Source organism: Lissotriton vulgaris, chromosome 2_2, assembly GCF_964263255.1.
Source record: "Lissotriton vulgaris chromosome 2_2, aLisVul1.2, whole genome shotgun sequence".
NCBI classification, from domain to species: domain Eukaryota; kingdom Metazoa; phylum Chordata; class Amphibia; order Caudata; family Salamandridae; genus Lissotriton; species Lissotriton vulgaris.
In genome coordinates, this window is record NC_141688.1 from 220750632 (window position 1) to 220774519 (window position 23888).

Below are 23888 nucleotides of genomic sequence, written 5' to 3' on the forward strand. Positions count from 1 at the left end.
GTACTAGGGCGTTCGAATGGGACGCTTTTAAGGTGGTGGTGAGGGGGTACTGTATCTCTAAGAGGGTGGGCATGCGGCGTGTTATCCTGGCTGATTTGGACGCAGCGGACCGAACGCTCCGCGCGCTCGAAATTAGCCGACCCGGACGCCCGGAATTGCAAACACAAACGGTAGAGGCGAGGGAGAAGGTGGCGGTGGAGGTCGAACGGCTCCGCTGTTTCGATTATAAGGCCTACACGGTCCGATCTATAGCGGAGGGCGACAGGTCGAGCGCGTTACTGGCGTGGTTGGCCAACCCTACGCGCCAGTCCCAAACGACGACTAGGATGCGTAGGGCGGATGGGACCGAGGTGTGCACCCAACCGGAGATTCTTACTTGCTTCCGGCATTATTATGAATGTTTATACCGCAGTCGCTCCGCGCGTGACCCAGACCGGCTCGATAACTATCTTCGCCCGCTAGAACTCCGCACAGTGGAACAGGAAGTGGCAGACACCTTGGGATCTGACATAGGCTTGGGGGAGATCCGCGGGGCCATCAAACGGATGGCGAGGAACAAGACCCCGGGCCTAGATGGCCTACCGGTGGAGTTCTATGCAGCTTATGCTGACTTTCTGGCCCCTCGTTTACTGGTGGTCTACAGGGAGGCGAAGAGGCTGGGTCGCCTCCCCGGCTCGATGTGTGAGGCGTTGGTGGTTCCTCTCCTCAAGCCAGGCCGAGACTCGTCTGACCCGGGGTCCTACCGTCCCCTCTCAATGTTGACGGTGGACTACAAAATACTGAGCAGCATCTTGGCCTCGAGGCTGTTAGGACATATGGGCTCCCTAGTGCACGAGGACCAAGCCGGTTTCATACCACGGCGAAATACGACCATGAACATCCGACGGTTGTTTCGCTTGCTGGGGGAACCATTCGTGGATGCCCCGTCCCCGGTAGTTTTGTCGGTGGACCTGGAGAAGGCGTTTGATAGCCTGGAGTGGGACTACTTAAGCGCGGTATTGCGGAAATTCGGCCTCGGGGAGGGATTCATCAAGTGGACAGCAGTTCTTTACGCTTCCGCTTCAGCCAGAGTTAGATCAGGCCCTTTGATTTCATCGCGATATCCGGTGGAGCGTGGCACGCGGCAAGGGTGTTCCTTATCCCCGCTTCTTTTTGCACTAGCGGTGGAGCCACTAGCGATGCATCTTCGCTCGGGAGCCCACTATACGGGCTTATGGACAGCGGCGGGCCCGCATTACGTCTCGCTCTATGCGGACGACCTGTTGCTCTTCCTGGAGGACCCGGTCGACGCATTACGGGGAGCGGAATTAGCGCTAACGGAGTTCGGAGAAGTCTCAGGCCTACGAGTGAACTGGTCTAAGACCTGCCTCTTCCCGATGCGTAGGGGTGTCCCCACTCCGGCGCTAAGCAGGGAGATCAGATGGGAACCCGACTGCTTTAAATACCTTGGGGTATTTGTGTACCACGACCAGCCCGACCTCCTAGACGGAAACATTGCCCGTTGCATACGAGCACTCCGAGGCAGCATGGATTTTTGGGCCACGCTGCCGCTCTCCGTGGCAGGACGCATCGCCCTGCTCAAAATGGTGGCGCTCCCCCGACTATTGTATTACTTTCGGACTTTGCCGATCTGGGTCCCACCGGCTACGTTTCGCCGCTTGCGTTCTATGGTGGTCGGGTTCCTTTGGGGCACGGGCCGGCGGCGGGTGGCCCTCACTACCCTGATGAGGCCGAAGGACGAAGGGGGGCTCGCTGTGCCGGACTTTGAGAAGTACTACCTGGCGGCGCAGCTCCAGACGTACACCCAGGAGATAGCCAGGGAGTTCAGAGGCCCGGAAGACGGTAGAGGGACGGGTATAGCCAGGCACGTCCTCTCCTTTATCGCACTGCGACAGCGTTTAGTCCTTCGGGACCTGTCGATGGAGGAGCGGACTATCCGACTCTGTTGGAATCGGGCTCATAACAGAGGTCACCTGCGGACCCCATAGGCACCTGAAATACCATTGGGGATGCTGACGGCCCTCCCCCACGGAGGGGACTGGTCGCGACTGGCGGACTGGGAGGATTCGGGTTTACAGCTCGTCGGGGACCTATATGAGGACGGAGTGCTCCTGTCCTTTCAGGATCTCATTGACCGCTTTGGGATCCCCCGGGGCGACTTTCTGTTGCACTCGGCCATTGTGCGAGTGATCCAGGCGTACTGGCAAAACGGACTAGAGGAACCTCAGTTGTCTCAGGTGTGCCAGTATGTAATGATGTCGGCGGGCACAGTGAAGGCGGTCACTTGCCTTTACGGCAGGCTGATTACCGAGGGGTTGGTCCCTCTCACCACACTGAAGTCCCGCTGGGAAGAGGATATCGGTAGGGAGATCCCGGAGACGACCTGGTCCCAGCTGGTGAGGCGAGCATGGAAGGGTACACGTAGCGCCCGTTTCCAACTGGTCCACTACTATGTTCTCCATAGGGCGTACCTGACCCCGGTTAAGATCAGGCGTTATTTTGCCACAGCCTCGGCGGAATGCCCTAGGTGCCCGGCTCAGGAGGCGGACCTCCTACACATGCTATGGGCCTGTCCCGGATTGGCGTCCTACTGGCAGGAGGTGGCGGCGACTTTAGAAGAGGTGACGGGGAGGCACTTATCGTTCGATGCGGCGGTAGGGCTTCTGCACTGGTTCCCCCATACCCCCCGGAATAAAATCACCAGTAAATTTATAGACCTGGGGCTCCTACTGGCTAAGCGAGAGGTGACCAGGAACTGGAAGGCACGCGCTGGTCCTACGGGCAGCAGATGGCACGGTGAACTTTTGAAATGGGCGGCGGGTGAGAGCGCGCTGCGATATCAGTTGGCTTGGAGGCAAAGCAATGAGAAGGCGCAGGAGGCCGCGTTGGAATGGGAAACGTTGGTGCAGGCCCTCAGGGATTATTGTACCCCCAGCGACTCCGAAAGCGAAGAAGCAACTAGACCCGAGTCCCGTTAGACACTAGCATTAACAGCACTATTACCTTCCCCGAGGGTCAAGCAGTGGATCCTACAGTGATAAAACTCCCTGGCGCTGCTGGTGGGGGGGAGGGGGGGGGGGGGAGTTTCACAATGACTGGTAGTTTGAGGGGGGGGGTATCTTTTTGGGGGTTGGGGTTTGTTTAGAAAAGCAGATGACGGACAGTGTGTTATCCGGACCAGCTCCAGCATCCTACCGACCCCAGCTACATTCGCCGCCCAACCCCAGGAATATGGGCCGCTTGGCTGTATAGCAATACTGTGGAAGGGGGTCGGGGGGCTATATCTTGTACGAGTTGGCTATAATATGATGCTGGTCGCTACTGTATTGTTGTACTGATTCCTGCAATAAAAATATATTTAAAAAAAAAAAATAAAAAAATAATATCCACCACTTAAATTACTTCATTATTTCACCACTATCCTTTTATGGCTTCCTGAATATTGTGCGTCAACACCCTATCAGGGGTAACAAGCGCTATATAAATACAAACCTTTCTCCTCCTCTGTCTTTCTGCTGTCATTATAAATCCAAATAACTGACTAACCTATCCACCACTTAAAATGTACTTGCATGTTTCACTATACTAATTCAACACTAATCCTCTATGGGTCCCGGTGTAGCTTGCTACTCGCAGAAAAAGCGAGTTGATGCCTCGTCAGGGGTAGTAAGCGCCATATAAATGCAATTACAATACAATCTGAGTGCATTTTTCATAAAATCCAACACTGGCATCAATGTGGGTTTAACGTGCTGAGAATTTTGACACCAAATGTCCCAGATTGCTGTAAATCCATTATGATGCTGTGGAGTACGTATCACCCTGCACCATATACTCTTAATGGCATTACTGCACTTACAATGTCTTAAGAATTGGCTTAGACACTGTAGGGGTACAGGGCTTATGAACCTTAACCCTCACCACTGGTATAGTGCACCCAGCTAGAGAGGTAGCTGACCTGTGCCAGGGCAGTGGGTTGGCATGGCACAATGTGTGCCATGTCGACTCTTCACCTTGTTCTGCACCAAAACACGCAGCCTGCAATGGCTGTGTGTGTGTGTAAAGGTACATAGCCTCTAAGGGTGGCACAAGAACTGCTACAGCCCTTAGGACTTCCCTGGCCATAGTGCCCGTAGTACATGTGGTACCATTTACAAGGCAGTGACGTGTGTCCAAAGAGTGCCAATTGGGTTTTGTCGCAATGCAGTTTAGAAAAAAAACATAGGCCCTGGATACCTGGTTGGCAGGAATCCAGGGCACACTCAGTCAAAGTACATCAGCAGTTTGGTAAAACGTGAGGGCAACTATGCAAAAAGAGGACACTTTTTCACATTTGCTGGATACTGGTAAAAAGTAGTTCCACAGCTACATGATGGCTTCACTGAATATCTATTGTTTATCTGTGAGAAAGAAAGCGCCTCATTTGACATGGTTAGCCTCCACTTTTTTTGCTTAGGTATTTGTAGTTTCTATTGCAGTGCACAGGGTCCCTTTTAACCAGCTCCCCTGTGTCAGTGCTTCTTCTCTAAAACATATCCACAATTGGTAATTCTGCTCATGTAAAGCCCTAGTAAGTGGTACCCTAGGTACCTAGGGCCTCAAACCTGTAGCTGGCCGCCTGGTACTCTCCGTCACTAGGATCATGCAACTGTCCTAGCATGTCCTTGTGAGGGAAAAATGACAGTCTACATGGCACCCTACCTGTGTGCCATTTCAGCCAGCGCTGCCTGTAGGTATAGGTAAGCCATCCCTCGAGCTGGCCTTACAGCCCTAAGGCAGGTGTACTATACCCCCGGTGAGGGCATATCTGTATGAGTAGATATGCTCCTACATTTCTTAAGTCAATTCCTAAGTCATGTTAGTGCCAAGGAGGCTATAAGGAGTACATGGGCTGGAAACTCACCAACTAGAGTTCCCCAGCACCATCATCGCTTCACTGAAACTAGGAGTGTTGAGTACCAAACAGCTCCTTGTGATAAATCCACACGGATGCCAGTGTGAGATGTATTAAAGCGTATTCAGAGGGCCCCTCTGACAATCTACCTACCCTGGTGTAGGCACTGACTGGCTTTAGGCAGCCTGCCTCACACAGACATGTTTTGGACCCTGGACGGAGTTCCTCTGTTCTCTTGGACCACAAACAATGCACACCCTGGGCCGATGTGTCACACCTCCTCCAGGATGGGAGCAGGGGAAGCTGCAAAGGCCTGCCGCCTTTGTAATATGACCCTCAGCTTCTACCAGTAGATGGCAGCCCTCTGTTTACACCCCCACTTTGGGCAGGAAAACCGGAGAGAGAACTCAGAGGCTAGGAGTTGTTCCCACCTCTGTCAACACCACTTCTCAGGTGGAGTAGGCGTAGTTAAGAACATTTTCCAGTCCCCTCCATCTTGAAGATAAGGGACTCCTCAAATCAGTGCTAGGTCTATGCACCATCACACAGGAGGGTGGCAAAATACTAGTCACCCCAGGTGAGGTGCTTATTGGCCCTACCTGCTACTCCCCTAAAACCTCCTAAATTTAGCAGTGAGAGGGCTCCCTCAGACCTAGAAACTAGATTCCTATGACCAACGAAGGAGGATGAAGACGCCATGCAGCCAAGAGTGAAGAAGACTACTGACCTGGTCCCAGCCGTACCAGCAGTCTCCAGCTTTAAAGATTCTGTAAAAAAAAAGAAGACTCCTGTCCATCGACTTTCAGAATCCCGAATAGGCCTGCCTGCTCTTCAACAAAGACCAGATCTCCTGAGGACAGCCACCCTGTTAGGCCCACGGCTGCTCGTCCACACTACCACTAATACAGCACTTTGGGTTTCACATTTAGCCCATACACTTTAAGGAAGCCCCTAACTTTGTTCATGTTATAACCACCTAGTGCCATACCATATACAGTCAGCTTCCTACAGTATCCAACACATGTGGTGGATTTATTTATACATGCACCCAGTGGGCACCTTAGAAGTAACCCCTCAAAACCTACCACCCTCTAGTGTTTTGGCTGTTGTCGACCAGCCAGCCAGCACATGCAGGTTTCTGACCCTCGCAGGTGAGATCCTATCAGGGGCTTCAAAGCCCCTGCTACCTTTGATATGCGACCCCAGCTTCCTCCAGACCTGTGGAATGCCCTGACCTGAGGCACACCACCTGCCCTGAGGCCCATTTCGCACCAGGACAGGCAGTAGCATTAGCTAGTCTATATGTGTGTTCACTATCAGGCTATTTACACCCCTAAGGTGGGCTATCTGGAGTCAACATAGAATGGAGGATTCCACCAGCGTGTGCTTCGTGGATTTAGAAACTCCGGGACAGGATTATGCCCACTCCATACAAAATGTCCTATAGGGAGGTGTTTTAAACCCCGAGAAAAGTAGCCCATTTGCCACTACTTTACACTCCCTTTAAGCCCCTAAATTCAGTTAAATAAACAGTTGTTGTACCTCGGCGCTCAATTATGTAGCACAGAAGCAAGTGCTTCTATGAAACGAGAATAATACTTTCCACAGTTGGCAGCAATTACGAGGTTATGCGGCAGTTTTGAAGAGCATACCAAACTTTAATTTTGTCTTACAAGACTTCTAGTGTCTTTTTTTATATAGATTTATTACCTTTCACTCCCCTACATGGCTGTCGACTGATCGTATTCCAACCTACTAGAAGTTCTAAACATAAAATGTTTTTGTGAAAGGACCATACCATTTTACTGTATCTATCTGTAACTAAAGATAGAGAGGCCTGTTCTCTTTAAAGGTTCACCATTCTTTATTTTCTTTGGAAATTGGCCCTTATTGCGCATCTTGCTTCTCATTCAAGAAATAGCCATTAAGCCTTGAGGAAGTTACTGTTGAGTAACGAAACGCGCGTCGACTGCCTGTTGTATTCCTTTTGGGACTTCTACACAAAAGAACTTTCAACAAAGTGTCCCAGAATTTTGTGAACTCTAAAATACCGTACTACATGATTTGTATTGACAATATGACATCGGATTAACTTGATTTGTGTCAACCAGACATTAAAACAGCAAAAATATCTTAAGTCTTTGGATGTTCTCTATATAATGGCCTAGTTTATCATATGCCCTTTTCTGATCATCGTGAAGTTGTGAGTCTGTAATAAGGTCGTAGCTTGACTATTCTCTTTTCATAGAAGCACTTGCTTCTGTGCTACATAATTGAGTGCCGAGGTACAACAACTGTTTATTTAACTTAATATGACTATCATCCGTTTGGATTTTAGTTTGAGCTGGCATCTTGTGCACTGGGATGTCTGTTACCTTGAGAGGTACCACCACATTACTCAAATTATATGGACTGCCTAATTTAACTGCAACAAAAATCTTTATTGCAACTCTTAGATTGGTAGTGCAACAGTCTACACCACCACTGCATGCAATGTTATTGTGAACCCCCTAAATTCAGTATTTAGGTGGCACCCTGACACCAGGAACTGAGATTAGTCTGACTGACAAAGAGCTGAAAACTCACTGTGGACCAGTACCAAATTTGGTGCCAAACCTTTCTGCCTGCTGTTGTCTCGACAATTACAAAGACCCAACCCGTCCTGCAGCTGTGCATCCGCCTAAAGCCTTGGAGGGCTGCAGGCGCTTCACCAACCAGTCAGCATCCCCTTAAAGTGGAGGAGCCAGTTACCTGCAGGAACCCACCTCAAAGTTCGGTTAACTGATTTGCTGACCACCAGGTCCACCGATGCAGCAGCCCAGGAGTAGGTTCCTAAATCTGCCAGAGGTTAGCCCCGTCTCTCCAGCAAGTTTAGAGACTCTAGACCCTCCGGCACAAATAAATAGTGTACCGGAGCCCTTGTAGCATCCAAGGCATATTGCCCAATCTGCAGGCCAACACCACCAAGACCGGCAGACGTCCACTTCAGAGGCCTGAATTGAGTGTGGCCCAGCTGTCCTGTTTTTATTCCCATCTCCAGATCGACACCAAAAGTGAGAGCCTCCAACTCAAGCGACCTGCCAGACAAAACACCACCCAAGCCCCCAAGCCCAATTCCGCCCAACCAACAGTGCTCCCTTGTCCCGGAGACCCTCAAGAACCAGGCCCTCCTTTTGAATCTGACGAACATGTACTCAGGTCACCTCTTGCAGCCTCTTTTCTTACAGGTACTTTTCCCCATTGACTAGAAGTGTAGTGTTCAAAGCTACTCTTGCAACCATCACCTCTGCACCCAGACACACCAGGGCAGGTAAACCAAAACTGCTATTTACCTAAAGTCCAACCGAACAGTCCTGTCAGTCGATTGCAAGTATACCTATGCAGTATGTTTCTCCCATAGGATAACATTCTTGCTTTTGAGGCGCATCCCTCCAGGATGACAGCTGTATTTAAGATATCTTTTAAAACCGCAAACTCAGTGCTTATCTGATTGTAGTGATCTTTGTGTCTACATTAATATAAAAATGTTATTTTTCTAAATTTGTCTCAAATTTCTTCCCCGAGTGGGTCTCATTTATTGACTCTGCGTGTCCAACAAATGCTCAAAACTACCCTCATAACTACAGCACAGAGACCGTCCTGATCTGCTCGAACACACTACTACAAAATGGAGCACCTTGAGATAATTAATGACAACCCCTATAAACCGAAAAGGGTCGCCCGTACTCTCTACACAGTGTTGCTCTTTCTGGTCCACTATATAGAGAGCCACCTTCCTACACTAAACAAAGTGCATAAACTACAATGCCCACCCCAAAGAGCATTTTGTAGTACTCTAAACTGAAGGCTAGATGACAGCAAGTGCATGGACTACATTCGAGAGCATGTTGCAGGCAATCAACGTTTTCCTTTCTTACTAAGGCAGACATTGTGGGCCTTAAAGTTGTCTTACTATTTGTATAAAGATAATGCAGCACTACAATCAGTGTGCACTGACTGCAGAATACCTTTTGATGTTACATTATCATCAAATGTTTTAACCTTGTACGATAACTTGGAATTGAAATGTCCAATTACTTCATTTTCAGTGCATGCCGAATCCAGACTTCCGCAGCCTAACCAAGTTCCATTGCAGCCAGAGACTACACAGGTACAAGCCAAGCATTACTATTTTTAAGTTATAATTTTTTTCGCTGACTCCATTTTTAGCCATGATTTCTAGCTAAATCGTAATTTTCATTGCAACAGATGAAAACAATGGTTCCCACAAAGGCAGAAGTGACATTAGTCTAGACACAGTAAGTCGTCTAAGGAAATTGAATTTGTAAGGTGCCATTAAAAGATGCAACTTACCAGTGTATGTCACCCTTTAGAGGACTAAATAGCACAACCTTTGGTAAAAATCCTTACCATCCAACAAGACTGCTCAGAACAGTTGGAACACTAGTTATCACCAAGGTCTGTTGTTATACCTGGTATTGTAAAATAGCTTTAAAATAAGGTTAGCAATGTTTACGCTTAGTTGTGTGGTTGAATCGTCTTTAGGTCTCGCCTATGCTGCGCGCAAGCGCTACTTTGGAGTGACCGCTTGGAATCACTCTGGGCTTTATTGGAAACTTGTGCATGTTTTACACTGTTTCTAATGAGCCCTTGTGCGTGTACGGTGTTTACCTTGCGGGAGCGAGCAGCAGCGCCATCTGTTCGTGATTATCGTGCTCGCTCCCGTAAGGTAAAAGCTGTGGTTGTACTTTCGCGCCAGCGGACAAGAGGTTTGAGGGCAGCTATTCCATTGCCACGGCAGGGTGGTATCTTCTTTTAAGAACATATCAGAAAGAGTGTTAAGCACTATTTGTTGCCTCGGTACGCATTTAAAATGTGAAATATTTGCTTCTTCGTCACTTCTTTGTCTTGCATCACAGAAAGTATCAGGTAAGAGGCAATGCACCCCGTACCCCACTTTATGGCACAGCCTCGGCTAATTCTGTGCACGTCACTTCCGGCTCTAGTTCCAGTACCTTTTATTCCCGGCAGCACCCGTGAGTCCTGGGTGATGCGACCGGCCTTGGCAAAGAACAGGAGACTTCTTGTTGATGCTGCGCTTGTCGCAGGGTCCATTATTTTCTTTTTCTCCGGCTTCTCCGAGGCCGAAGAGCAGTAGGGAACAAAAGTTACCCACAAGGTTAGTCCGTTAGGCAGGGCGAAGTGTGGCTCGTAATTCAACAAGGGTAGGCCCCTAGTAAGGGGGTAGTAGAGTCTAAAGGTACCAGGCTTGTAATGCATTAGTAAGGTCTGGCGGCGATTCTTGGCTGGTAGCGGGATAAGTTTACTTGGCTCTGCAGGTTTCTACAGTAAAACATTGTAACCAACTTGCCATATTTACAGTTCCTATTGCTATGCACCACCGCCACTGAAAACACCCTTTACTTGCTGACCATGCTCGTTTAATTCTAATCCATTTAATAAAGTATTCCAGTGAGCGTGTATGAACACTATAGCCTGCATCGTCCAAATTGTCTAATAGGCTACATATAGCCGACCGCTTCCTCCGCCGCCACATCTGTGATTTGACTTCACAATCCTAAATCGGAACTGTTGAGTGATGTGTAGGCCACTGCCTAAATCTGTTCCCTCAAGTGTGCTGCAAACACAAAAACCTTAATTATGCGAGACAGCTCCCTCAAGGTTTAATCTTTCACCAACGGTGTAGATGGAGCATGGCGCTGGGTTGATCGGCCATAGTAAAACGTGTCAGTTTCAAGTCCGTCTAGTCGATGCTTTTTCACCTGAAAGTAGGAATGCCTCTAGGGCAAAATATGTGCAAGTTCTTCTTGTTGATTTTATAATTTGTTCTGTTACGAATAATTTGTTCTGATGGCTTATTACAGATACTGCAGGAGAGACCTACCTAGTGGCGGCTGACCGTCTTCACCAAAAAGTGATATTCGGCAAATCACTTGGTTTTGTGGCCTCAGTTTCGTGCCCCTCACCCGCCATTTCTCAGCAGGGCAGACTGCGCTCTACTCAATACTGGCATTCGAAACAGGCAGTCTGAGAGAGTGTCCCTGTGTGTATTTAATTCAACACAGTTTCTAAATTGCCTCTTGCTTTAACCCTTGCTTACTTTCTCGGTCTGCACTGTCGTTGCCCTTTGCTGCCCCCTCCATTTGAATAAATGTGCTCATTGGCAATTTGTTTGAACCAATTCTGCTGGGAGGGGGGAGCAGACCGTAGAATGTGAGTGCATCATCCAAAATAGACACAAACAATGCATCTGATTAATTGCTCCCAGTTGCCATCTTGTTTCTCTCCTCCCACTAACTCTTCCGTTTTGCACATTCTCAGTACCTGCCTCTCCCTCCCTATCAGAGACCTGCTGCCCACCCCAGCGCCTCCCTGCTCTTTCCCAGCCCTCTTTTTAGCTATTGTTAGCGTCCTTACGAAGCTCTCTAGTAAACGCATTCTCTCAAGCGACCTCCACCCCCAAGCCTCCACCCTGTCCAGCTGTCCCGGCGGCACCATTCACTCGCCCCGTCTCTTAGTGATTAACTGCCCGCCAGAGTTCAGAACCGGGCCTGGGCCAGTGAACGCGAAAGGAGCGGGACCATTCATGCCCAAGGGTTTCTATGTGCTCGGATATTTACACACCTAATTACAGAACACGCTTGGGCCTACATCTATTGGGGGGTTGATCCTCCATTACATTAAGCGTGAAAAACACACTCTAGTTCGTAAGTCGTTTGGAGGATTTCTCTTGAGTGCTTTATAGTCTGTATATTATGATATATTATGTAAATCAAGTTTCCTACGGTAGAGTTAAGAGCCTAATTGGACTAATGGTGTAGGCGGAGTTGAGTCGCAAAATTGTTGCTGCCGTGTAGTAACTTCTATGCACAGTGTAACTAACAATTTGGTGGTGTTATTCCCTTTTTTAGGTCGAGGACTCCGTCGCACTGCTGTAAGCAGTGTGGGTGGAGCTCCGAAGAATTAATGTTTTTTAGTAAGGGGGCTTGAACCCGCCCCTCTTCTCCATTGACAGGCTTCCTAAACTGAGGCCAGCCTCTGGAGGAGAGGGGCGTCACTCGGTTCAAGCCCTGTCTTTTTCGGATTCAGGGGAGTTTTTTTAAGCTTCTTTCCATTTACTTTCTTTCCTCTTCCCATTGGCTGGAAGGTAAAATTCCAGCCAATGGGCAGAGGAAAGAAAGTAAACCACGCTCCCGAATCGGAAAAAGACGACACTTTCTCCGAGGCATTTCTGCCTTGCCTCTGAGAAAGGTGGTCGTGTTGGGTAACCCTTGTTTTTCATGTTACTTAGCCTAGCTCCCTCATCAGCTTGTTTTGCATTACCATGGAGAAAACCTTGACCTCGCGTGTCACCTCCTTTGCGGTGTGACGTTGCAACATTACTTGCACGTGCAGATGTAAAAAAAACAAAGCGTATACAACTCATAGGTGAACATCTTTAAACGGGGTAGCGGTTGATGATGGATAATACGTACGTTACACGTTTTAAGAAATAAACAGCAAAACTACATTGGGGCATCACGCTCGTGAACAGAAGCGACAGACTCAAATGCCAGACATACAAAGGTAATTCTACGAGACTGGTGGGTTTCTATCGCTCGTCTCTTCGAGCACTGCGTCCTGTTCCAAGATGGCCACTTGCCTAGAGCCTGATCCGATTAATAGTTCAGAAGTTCGATTTCCGTGTTTACTAGATAATCTGTGCCGTCACAGTAAGTAGAACTCCCATAGGTATCAATATTTTACGGGGTCCGGCACCTGGTAAACGGGGACCTAACCTCTCGGGCTACGAGGTCCAGTCCCGTTAGTTAAACCAAGAAACCTCGGAACGAGGCTAGAAACGCACAGCCGTTCAAAATGAGATAGAGAAGAGACTTCAGAGCGAGGCTGGGAATGCAACGCCATTGAAAGTGAGGCAGGTAATCCGAAAGTGGCGGGGCTAAAAGGGTTCCTCGTAGTCGCCTTGAAGAGTGCCTGACGAGAGGTGCGTGTGGATGGGGTTTGTTGGTTTGTGGGTTAAAGATATTTATAGAGCAGTAAAATGAGGCTGGGATAAAAACCCGACCTATGTCAAATCCGAGTTGAACCTGGAGCGCAATCTCTTCTCTCCTGAAACTGAGTTACTTTCGAGGTAGAGTTGGCATCTCATAAATGTTCCTCCGTGAAGCATATTGTCTTGCAAAGCCTCTGGCTTGTCATCGTGCAGAGTGCTTCATGTTTATTTCGAGGCACACACGGTCAACAGGATGTTGCTGGGCGAACATCAATGGAATAAATTTATAAAATCAATATTTCGTTGGGAGGTTGCATCGTTAATGACACACTAAAGGGGTTTTGTTTCAGAGAATCATGAAACTATTCGTTAACTACCCCTTACCATATTATAACGTCTTCTGTGTAATGGCCCCAGCATTAGAGGTGGTCCATCCATTCTGCAGTCGATGCACCATTGATGCTCCCTCTCATACTAACATATGAAAAGGGTTGGCATTAGAGTAGGAAACCTGGAGCTTATAACAGTGTCCTGCAGTTGGTAGTACCACATCCCGCCTTTTAAGTCTCATAGCATTCTGCGTTCAGTGTACATCTTCAGACTTGTTAAATACATCCTTACTGTCCCATATAAAGGTGAATAAGTGTTTAACTAAAAATCCTGTCCACATATACAGATGGGTATTCGGTGGGAGGAGTAATTTCCTTAAGTCTTAGGTCTCCCTCCAGGGAACAAAACTTTTTTTTGTGAGTTTTGGGAAAGCTGTAAGTGCAAGCATAATGTGGTGACTTGAAATGTTTCGTATCAAATAAGAGGCCTCTCTCGTTCTAATCTGCTAACCTTCTACTTATCAGCTATGTCGCCCACCAATTATAGTGTATTACGACATTAACATGTGCATTACTGAATAAATAAAGATCATAAAATTACTGTGAAATTCAAGAATTATTCGTATTTCCTCCTATAGATGTGTTATGAGATGCATGTTTATGTAAAACATCCATTTTATCCGATTTGTTTTAGAAGTTTTAAAGTAAAAAATGAACTCCTACCTAATTTATAGCTGATGTACTTTGATTATGTTTTTTTGTATGTACACTTTGTGCTTTTTGTCTTTGTACTTTTAAGCGACTTCTGATTCACATAAATTTAAATGCATTCATTTTTATGTGGCTTAATTTTTATTTGCACCTTTATCCTCACCTGCATTTTGAATTTATTTTTAGGCATCGCTATCTTTAAGTCCAGACCAGACGCCGACACCTTCCGCTCTTCCTGCTGCAACTCAGCCACAGGTGTTCCAGGCGGGTTCAAGCAAACCACTGCATAGCAGTGGAATAAATGTGAATGCAGCCCCATTCCAGTCCATGCAAACAGTAAGTGGTCACTTTAATGAACACTTCATAGCTGTTTTATGTTAGGTATTTAAATATTAAACCTAGAGCATTTTTATTGCTATGTTCTCTACTTTCTCTTGCAAAAGTCACCACAAGTGTGACCCACACATTGTTTATATAAATATATATGTGCTTGGGATTTATAGGTATTCAATATGAATGCGCCTGTTCCTCCTGCGAGTGAGCCTGAAAATCTAAAACCACAAGCACAGTACCAAGCCAATTACAACCAGACATTCTCCAACCAGCCTCTCCAAGTAGAACAGTCGGAACTTCAACAAGAACAGCTCCAAACAGGTAGGGATTTGTGTGTTTCGTGATTGGAGGCTTGTGAAATACTGGAAGAAAGATCCTATTTAGATTCAGGTTGAGGGGTCTGGGGTCTGGGTAAAAAGAGGGGTGGATTGAACCCTTAAAAGAAACATTCTCATCTTCAGAATCATTAAACAAAATATTTTCGCCACTCATGTGGAGAAAAACTATCTTTTGAGCTTCCCCTTAAATATATCCTGCCACCCTCAGAAGGGATTGGTAGGTCACTTTTTGTTCTCCTTTTTCACACTTTTGTCAATCTCTATTTTCTTCCCCCTTTCATTTGTACTATCTCTGTACCTTTTTCGACTTTCTTGTTGTACAATTTAGCAAAGAAATTATTGCAAATGTCTGGCTCATACCAACATGTATGCTTGAAAAAGTTATTAAAATAAATATAAAACTGTTTTGTAAATGTAATTTGCTGCAACTATATTTGAAATGATCACCATAGACTCAAAAGAAAAGCAGTGATTCTCCAAAAATTGGTATACAAAGGCAACTTTTTGAAATTAACATTCATCACAATACGAAATTGGTTTAGGATCTACACAAAAACATTTGCACATTGACACATCTTTATGCTTGTACAGAGTGCCACGTGTATAATTCTCTGGCCACTAATGCTAGCTATGCTGCTCATGGCATACTGAAGCAATGCTTGTTGCCAAAATACATATTTCTCACTTTTAAACATTTCAACCTCTTTTCCAACATTTCTTTTACCCGCCATCTTGCGCTGATTTTGAATGTTGTCAATATATTTCACTTCAAATAATTGTTTGACCTTTATCTTGTGCTCCTCTCGTAAGCCCAGAGCACTCCGGGATAAAGACTCCCTCAAGCAGTTATTTTTACACCATCAGTTCAGATGTTCAGCTCAAGCTCTTGGACAGTCATACCACTTCTATTTGATCCTATTCAGTGCTGATGTTCAATTGGCATGCTATAGCAGGGATACTGGAACTGCGGCCCGGGGTAACTTTTAATCGTGACACCCCCCCCCCCCCCTCCCTAGTGAGCAGCAACACTGGGCTGCTGTTCACATGATGGAGCAGTGTGAGAAAGTGGCTCTACATATACTGGACTAGAATGAAGTGCAGAGTGTATAGAGTCCACCAACCCCAGAGGTATAACCTAGGTTAAAGCCAGAACTGACCTTACTCTCCAAAGTGGTAGCTTGGTCGAGCAGTAAGGCAGTACCAGAGGACAGTGTAAAGCATTTGTTATACACACTCAGTCAGCAAAAGGTTTCACTCACTCAAGGACTGAACTCCAGGCCAATTGTTTTTATATCCACAGATATAGGTATTTTATTTTTAGAACCAACAGTTATAAAAATATACTTTTCTTGTTATGAGTTCTCTCGTGTAATTACTTTGCAAAGGAGCAATAAAGTTTGTGCACACAATTAATACAGTATTGACAGTAAGCAACACAATCCTTAAACACACTATAGCATTGAGCTCAATGGGTTTTCCACATGTAAGTACAGTTGATTACTATATAGATTATGTTAGTAGTCCCAGGAATAGATCTTAGATTCGGTCCTGGGGACTAACCTGAAACCAGATTAGCAAAAACGTTTTAGTTACTGTAGTGAATTTTCACGAATATAAAGCGATTTTAAAAGTTCACACTTAGACAATGGAAATCTGACAATGTTATTCAATGGGAGAAATTTCAGGTTGCAGGTAAAGTACGGTCGCATTACTTTTGTAATCCAGTACTGGTCTCCTTGGGCCAGCATTGGATTCTTAACTCAAAACAGGTAGGTAATTGAGTTTCAGTATTTCGTGTGATTTTTAAAGAATATTTCAAGTTTTCAAAAGTAGACACATAAGAAATTTCATAGAAAAGCAGACAATGGGTTCCTATGGAGAAAATACAGATTACTAGTAACCCCGCTAGGGATTACTTTTGTGGTTTAGTACTGGGCTGAAAGGTACAGTACTGGCTTCTCACCTGATCACAGGTGAGTACTTCGGAATTCGGACTTTTTATGTGAATATTTTTTGATTTTGAAACTTCACACTTAAAAAATTGTCGAGTCAAAGTGAGTCAATGTTATCCAAAGGCAGGTAAGAAAATTACCGGTTTCCAGGTGAGTACTTAGTTGGTGTAGTTAAGGTGCTGGGCATAGACTCAGGGGTCCCCCAGGGTCAGGTAAGTAAAGATAGTTCACTCCCAGTGGCACAGGGGTGCCCGGGTGCAGAGGTAGGTAGGCCCAATGATATCCGATGAGTTGGGGGGGGGCTTCGGTTGGTGGCTGCTGGCTAGCAGGCCACGTGGATGTGGGAGCTGGGCTGCTGGTCACTTGCTCAGGGCAAGGGGGGGGCAGTAGGATAGGACACAGGGGTCACAGCCAGTCGGGCGGCTGGGTGCGAGGTGCTTTTGAGCCTTCGGGCGCTCAATGTTATCCAACGGGAAAGGTAAAAAGGGCTGCAGGCTCAGGGACGAAGACTCTCTAGGGGCGACCAGCACTTAGAGTGGTAAGTTGGTATCTTGGAGAACAGGTAGGTACCCCAAAGGGAGGCACAGGGGGCTGTAGGGCGCTGGGTGCAGGGGTGTCTTTGGGTATCGGAAAAGCTTACCCTCGGCTGGTCGCGGTTGGGGTGGTCTCTGGTTCTGAGTCTGCAGGCGTCGGCTGGTTCGCCGAGGAGGGTCTTTGGGCACTGGACTTTGAGTCCCAGTCGCCGGGTGGACGTCCTTGTGGTCTTGGTTCGGTTGGGCCCGGGCCAGGCTCGGCGGGTGCAGAGCGGGCTGGTCCGGAGCTTCCTGGTTGGCACCAGGTGGGTTGTTGCAGCAGAGCCTCTGCTGATGGGAGTCCCAGTCTTCAAGAGGGTCAAGGAAGGCAGGTCCTCCGGGTGTCCCAAGGTTGCTGTCCGCCGGAGTCGCCGGGATTAAGCAGTAGCAGGTTCTAGGATCGACAGGCCGGTAGTGCTAGGGCCAAGTCAGTTGTCGTCCTTTTAGCAGCTGCACGGCGGGTCGTCTTTCTTCTTTTCGTATCAGAATCTGAGGTAGGAAGGTTCAGGGAGCCCCTAAATACTGAATTTAGGGGCGTTACAGGTAGGGCAAGGACAGGGACCAATGGGGGAGTACACCCCCAAGCCTGCTCCTCTCCTGTGGGAGGGGGGCAGGAGCCTAGCTGTGATCGGGCAGGGCTCCCCATCTTCAAGATTGCTGGAGCCCAGGGATGTGCTTAACCTAGTCTCCCCCCACCTGAGGGGTGGGGTTGGCACAGGCTGGCACACCCCCCTTCCTGACGTAGTTTTTCACATCAGTCTTCACACCAGAGTGGGGGGCAGTACAGGTGGGGGCTGGTTGCTGGGTACAGTAAATGGTCTGGAGAAGCTCACAGAGGCGGTATGCCTTTGAAGCTTCCCCCTGCCCATCCTGGGGGAGGAGACCTAGCACCTCGCCCACAATGTGCATTGTTGCAGGCCCTGGAGAGCGGGGGCTCTCCTACCCAGGGGTCCAGCAACATGTCTGTTGTGTGGCAGCCACTCCGCCAGACTTGGATTGTAAGTTAGTGTTCGAGGCATGTGGGCTGCTGAATTCATATCTGTGCATAGATCGCCGCCTAGTGTTGGGTCCGGATGATTGCATATTGTTGTCCTGGAAGAGTCTTTGAAGTATCACGAGATAGGTGGCTCCTCCCTTGGACTACAGTGCGCATGGGCATCCTCTCCATCCTTAGATTTTTTTTTTCCGCCATTGGGTTCGAATGTGATTTCCAACTCTTGAGTTCGGAATCGATAAACTTTTCTAAAAGGCCAAAAGGCCTTCGGGGGCGTCCGTATTGTTATTGCGATCGGTACCGACAACTTTCTTTCTGTAGTTTCTACTCAAGACGTCGAATCGGGCCGCGTGGCCTTTTTGACACCAAAGGGCCGATCGTCGATGGAACGAAGTCCATTCAAAAGATGCCCCAACTGTAACTCGAAATTTCCACACATAGATTAACACCCTGTGTGTAACAAGTGTTTATCTCCGGAACACAATGAAGCCGACTGCTTAGCTTGTGGGCAGTTTCGATCGAAGAAAACACTTCGGCTTCGAAGAGCAACGAGGCAGACTATTCAGAAGCCACCGCCTGAGCCGGAGAACATCTTTGAAGACAACGAAGAAGTCGTCGAAGCTGAGGACTCAGACCTGCAGTCGGACCAGGGTTGAAACATGACTCCAGCTACTACGCCGACAAAGAAGACAACATCGTCGAGGTAGGGGACGACGAACCAGGCATAGGAGCCGTCGAGGATGACTTCGGCGAGGAAACGGGGCCAACTGTGAGTACGGAGCCCAGTACTGTCACTGATACGCTTCTAGAGGCTCAGGTCGAGGCATCGCCGTAAGGCCTTAACCAAGATCCTAACATCCATTATTGCCCAGCAATTCTGCCCGGCTAAGAATATAAGACAAGAGCCATCACTGCAACATTACCATTCCTTGGTAATATCGAAACAGAAAGTGAAGGAAGCAAAACAAAAACCAAAACTGATAGACTATACAGTTTTCGAACCGAAAGGCACAGATCCATCGGCGCCGAACAAAAGCAAAATGGCCGTCGACCCGGCTGGGTCGCATATGAGGGTTGTTGAGGCGAGAGCCAGTACACTCAGAGGGGAAACAACTATTACAACGCACACCGTTACAATGCACACCATTACAACGCAGGATCCTTTACAACGCATGATATTACATAGCAGATGCTATTACAACGCATGCCTTTACAACGTAAGTATATCATTTTATTTAACCTTTTTTTTAATTTCAAATATTAAAAATAATTAAAATAAATTAATTAAAGTAATTTTATATATATAGTTTGGGTTTTGGGGTACAGGGGAATATTTAGGTTTCAGGGCTGGGTTTGGGTTATGAGGTACAGGGGTATTTATAGGTTTCAGGTTTGGGTTTTGGGGTACAGGGGTATTTTTAGGTTTCAGGTTTGGGTTTTGGGGTACAGGGGTATTTTTAGGTTTCAGGTTTGGGTTTTGGGGTACAGGGGTAATTTTAGGTTTCAGGTTTGGGTTTTGGGGTACAGGGGTATTTTTAGGTTTCAGGTTTGGGTTTTGGGGTACTGGGGTATTTTTAGGTTTCAGGGTTGGGTTTGGGTTTTGGGATAAAGGGGTAATTTTAGGTTTCAGGGTTGGGTTTGGGTTTTGGGGTACAGGGGTATTTTTAGGTTTCAGGTTTGGGTTTTGGGGTACAGGGGTAGTTTTAGGGTTCAGGGTTGGGTTTGGATTTTGGGGTACAGGGGTATTTTTAGGGTTTTGGGGAACTGGGATATTTTTAGGGTTCAGTTTTAAAATAAATAATTTAAATTAATTAAAAAAAATTAATTTTAATAATATTATTCATTAATAGTTCTTTATTAATAGTTCAATATATATATGTACAAAATAATTATTAAAAAATAATTGATTTATTAAATTAATTAAATTTTAATTAATTACATTGTTTAATAAAATAATATACTAACCTATACTTACGTTGTAATGGCATGCGTTGTAATAGCATCTGCTATGTAATGTCATGCGTTGTAAAGGCATTCGTGGTAAATGCATCTGCGTTGTAAAAAAAATGTGTTTTAACGGTGTGCTTTGTAAAAGTTTGCGATGTAACGTCGTACATCCCACCCAGAGACATGCTTAAGCTGAAGGCAGTCGAACCGACGAGATCGATGTCGACGCCAGGCAACATAAACAAAGGACTCCCACAGAAGATGGTTGTCGAATCAAAGCAAAAAGACGACAAGCCAAAGACACTCGACCCGAAAACAAGAATCTAGGCGAAGGGGTCCGTCGATCCGAAGCAAAAAGTCATTGCTCCGAAGCAGCAGGCTTCAAAGACGACACAAAACCCAAAATTGGTTATCGAACCAGAGAAAACGGTCGGATCGATCACAATTTCGGCACCGAAGAAGTTCATCCAGCCGAAAAAGACTGTGGAGGCACAAAAGTCCCTCGGACCAATAAAATTTGGACTTCCAACGCACATGAGGCAGAAAACAGTCGAACCAACAACGGAAATCGACCCGACGCCAACAAAAAAGGTGATAGCGGGGAAAAGAGCTCAAGCACATGAAGAGCAAGAGCCCTCGACGGAAGAACAATCAAAACTGTACGTCGACCCCGATACTGGCAAAGTTACCCTATTAAAAAGGAAAATCAGACCAGACACTTACTCTGAAACCTATAAAATACAACTCAAGAAAAAAAGACTCTTCTACATCTCCTACTCTTTTTGAAACTATCAGACCTCATTTATACATATTCCCCCACACATACAGATGAAGAATTGGAATATGAGGATAATGAGCTTTATAATTATCCTGTGGACAATGACCAGGACAACCAAACTCAACAATGGTCTGACCCTGTAGATCCTGTAGACTCTCAGCCCATGCAAGATAATACTGCATACCCTGTAAAAACTACACCTACAGAGGACACAGCTGTTTTCAATGCATTGCTAGAAAGAGCAGCATACAACCACCACGTGGAAATGCATGCAGACCCCATTGAGGAATACTTCCTTTTTGATACTTTCAACACCTCTGAAAGATCAGTGAAAACATTGCCAATGTTAAAGGGGGTGCTAAAACACGCAGGGGACATATTCAAGGAACCAACCAGGGCACGAGTCATTAACCCCAGGATGAAAAAAGAAATATAGGCCAGCACGAGTGGACCCTGCCTACATTAAAGGACAGCTACCTTTAGACTCTTTAGTAGTATCCAATGCACGTAAACGTGCAAATTCGCAAACTACTGTCGAGGCTCCAGCGCCAGACAAGGAGTCTTAAGATTCTGGAGGCCTCGGGCAAAAGGGTAGCTGCTCAAGCAGCTAACATATGGAGAGTTTCAAACACACAAGCCCTGTTAGCCAGGTATGACAGGGCCCATTACGACACTCTAGAGCACATTTTCCAGCATCTCCCTGACCTTTTTAAGGAACAGGCACAATACCTAATACAAGAGGGAAAGCTCATATCTAACGCCTCCCTCAAGTGTGCGCTAGATGCAGCTGACACAGCAGCCAGGGCTATCAATACCAGTGTCATGCTTAGACGACATGCGTGGCTCCGCATATCTGGGTTTAAAAATGAGGTTCAGAGCACTTTGCTCAATCAACCTGTGAGCCCTGACTATTTGTTTGGCCCTAATGTAAACAAAATATTAGACAGGATGAAGAAGGATACCGAGACAGCCAAGTCTATGGGAGCCTTGCAGTCACAACAATAAAGATGGGGCTCCTTTCGTCGCTCGGGCAACAGAGGAGCTGCAAGAGCAGGCACAGCACAACAAACCTCATACAACAAGGGGAACACGCAAAACACCTATAACAAAAACAGTAGAGGTGGATATCGTGGCAATAACAGTAAGGGTAGAGGACGAGGGAATAACACGACCAGATCCTCTACCAATACCAAACAGTGACTTTTTGTCACTAGCCCAGATCATGTAACACCGGTCGGAGGAAGATTACAGTTCCTAAAAGTCTGGGAGAACATCACCACAGACAAGTGGGTAAGGCAAATTATCCAGTATGGATATTGCCTAGAATTGACCTCCACACCACCCAACATACCTCCAAGACACCGTCCTATGTCCGCAGAACACCTACACTTATTGCAGCAGGAAGTCATCAGCATGCTACAGAAAGGAGCCATAGAACTAGTACCCTTAGAACACCAAGGTACAGGAGTGTACTCCCTGTACTTCCTAATCCCTAAGAAGGACGGGTCTCTCAGACCAATTTTGGACCTCAGGCCCCTAAACCAATTAATCTCATCAGAGCATTTCCTCATGCTCACTCTACAGCAGGTATTACCACTGTTGCGTCAAGGAGACTTCCTCGCAACACTAGACCTCAAAGGCGCATATTTCCATATACCAATACACCCGGCACACAGGAAATATCTCAGGTTTACAATACAAAATCAGCACTACCAATTCAAAGTCCTTCCTTTTGGGGTGACAACAGCCCCAAGAGTTTTCAACAAGTGCCTAGCGACAGTAGCTGCACATCTCAGAAGACAAGCATATTCATGTCTATCCGTATCTGGACGACTGGCTGATACAAGCACAGTCAGCACAGCAATGTGCCAGCCACATGTCACGCACTATTCACCTCCTGCACAGTTTAGGTTTCTCGCTGAACTATCCAAAGTCCCATCTTCAGCCGGCCCACGTACAACAATACCTGGGAGCTCCTATAGACACTCTGTCAGGGACGGCATAACCAAATTCAGTCAGAATAAACAGCATTCAGACGTTAATCCAAAGGTACAGGCCCCAACACTCGCTTCCAGCCCGAGTGTTTATGCAACTAATAGGCATGATGGCCTCATGCATTTTCATAGTCCCTCACGCAAGACTACACATGCGTCCGCTGTAGGAGTGCATAGCACGTCAGTGGAACCAGGCTCAAGGACAATTAAGCAACCTAGTGTTGGTGAGCGGTCGTGCATACAACTCTCTGCATTGGTGGAATCCACAAAACCTTTGCAAGGGACGACTGTTCCAAGAGCCTGTACCACAGATAGTGTTGACGACGAACGCATCCCTGATAGGGTGGGGAGCCCATGTCCTCCACCTCTGGCAATTGTTATGGCAATGAAAGCTTTCAAAGTACATCTCTGCAACAAGACCGTGTTGATCCGGACGGACAACATGACTGCGATGTACTACATACAGAAACAGGGAGGAACACACTCTCCACAGCTGTCACATCTAGCTCAGAGCATGTGGAAGTGGGCCATTCAAAGAAACATTTTTCTCATGGCAGAACACCTCCCAGGCAAGGACAATCAAATAGCGGGTCTGCTCAGCAGACACAGCCAACAGATACACGAGTAGGAAATTCATCCCACAGTGCTTCAGCCATACTTCCAACAGTGGGGACAACCAGAAATAGACCTGTTCGCCACAAAAGAAAACGCAAAATGCCGGTACTTCGCTGCTCAATGGTTAGAGCGGTAGAGCCTGATGCAGAAGTCTAGCCCGGGACCAGGGTTCAATTCCCCGCCTCTGCGGGTCTTGGGCTCAAAATTCCGCGGACCTGATAATTCTCGCCTCAGTGCCTATTCCTATCATGGAGTCCCACTCTTGAACTCTGGGCAATAGCTTGCTTAATCTCCACAACGGCCTCCACAACGCTAAGATTGCCTGGCCTCCACCTTGGGGGTGCCCAGGAGTGGACGCCTCACAGGGAAAACCAGGATGGGTTCCACAGCGTTATTCGTACAAGCGCCTTTAGACCC

General features: G+C 47.0%; 1 protein-coding gene across 6 annotated transcripts in view; it reads left to right on the forward strand.

The window, feature by feature from the left end:
* Positions 1–23888, forward strand: part of CAPRIN1 (cell cycle associated protein 1) — a 497978-nt gene that overhangs the window by 305064 nt on the left and 169026 nt on the right. For all 6 annotated transcript variants that reach the window (XM_086959577.1, XM_086959579.1, XM_086959581.1 and 3 more), the window contains exons 12-14: positions 8983–9044; positions 14135–14284; positions 14452–14602. In XM_086959577.1, coding sequence (XP_086815703.1) covers positions 8983–9044; positions 14135–14284; positions 14452–14602 — 363 coding nt within the window. The remainder of the gene's footprint in view (positions 1–8982; positions 9045–14134; positions 14285–14451; positions 14603–23888) is intronic.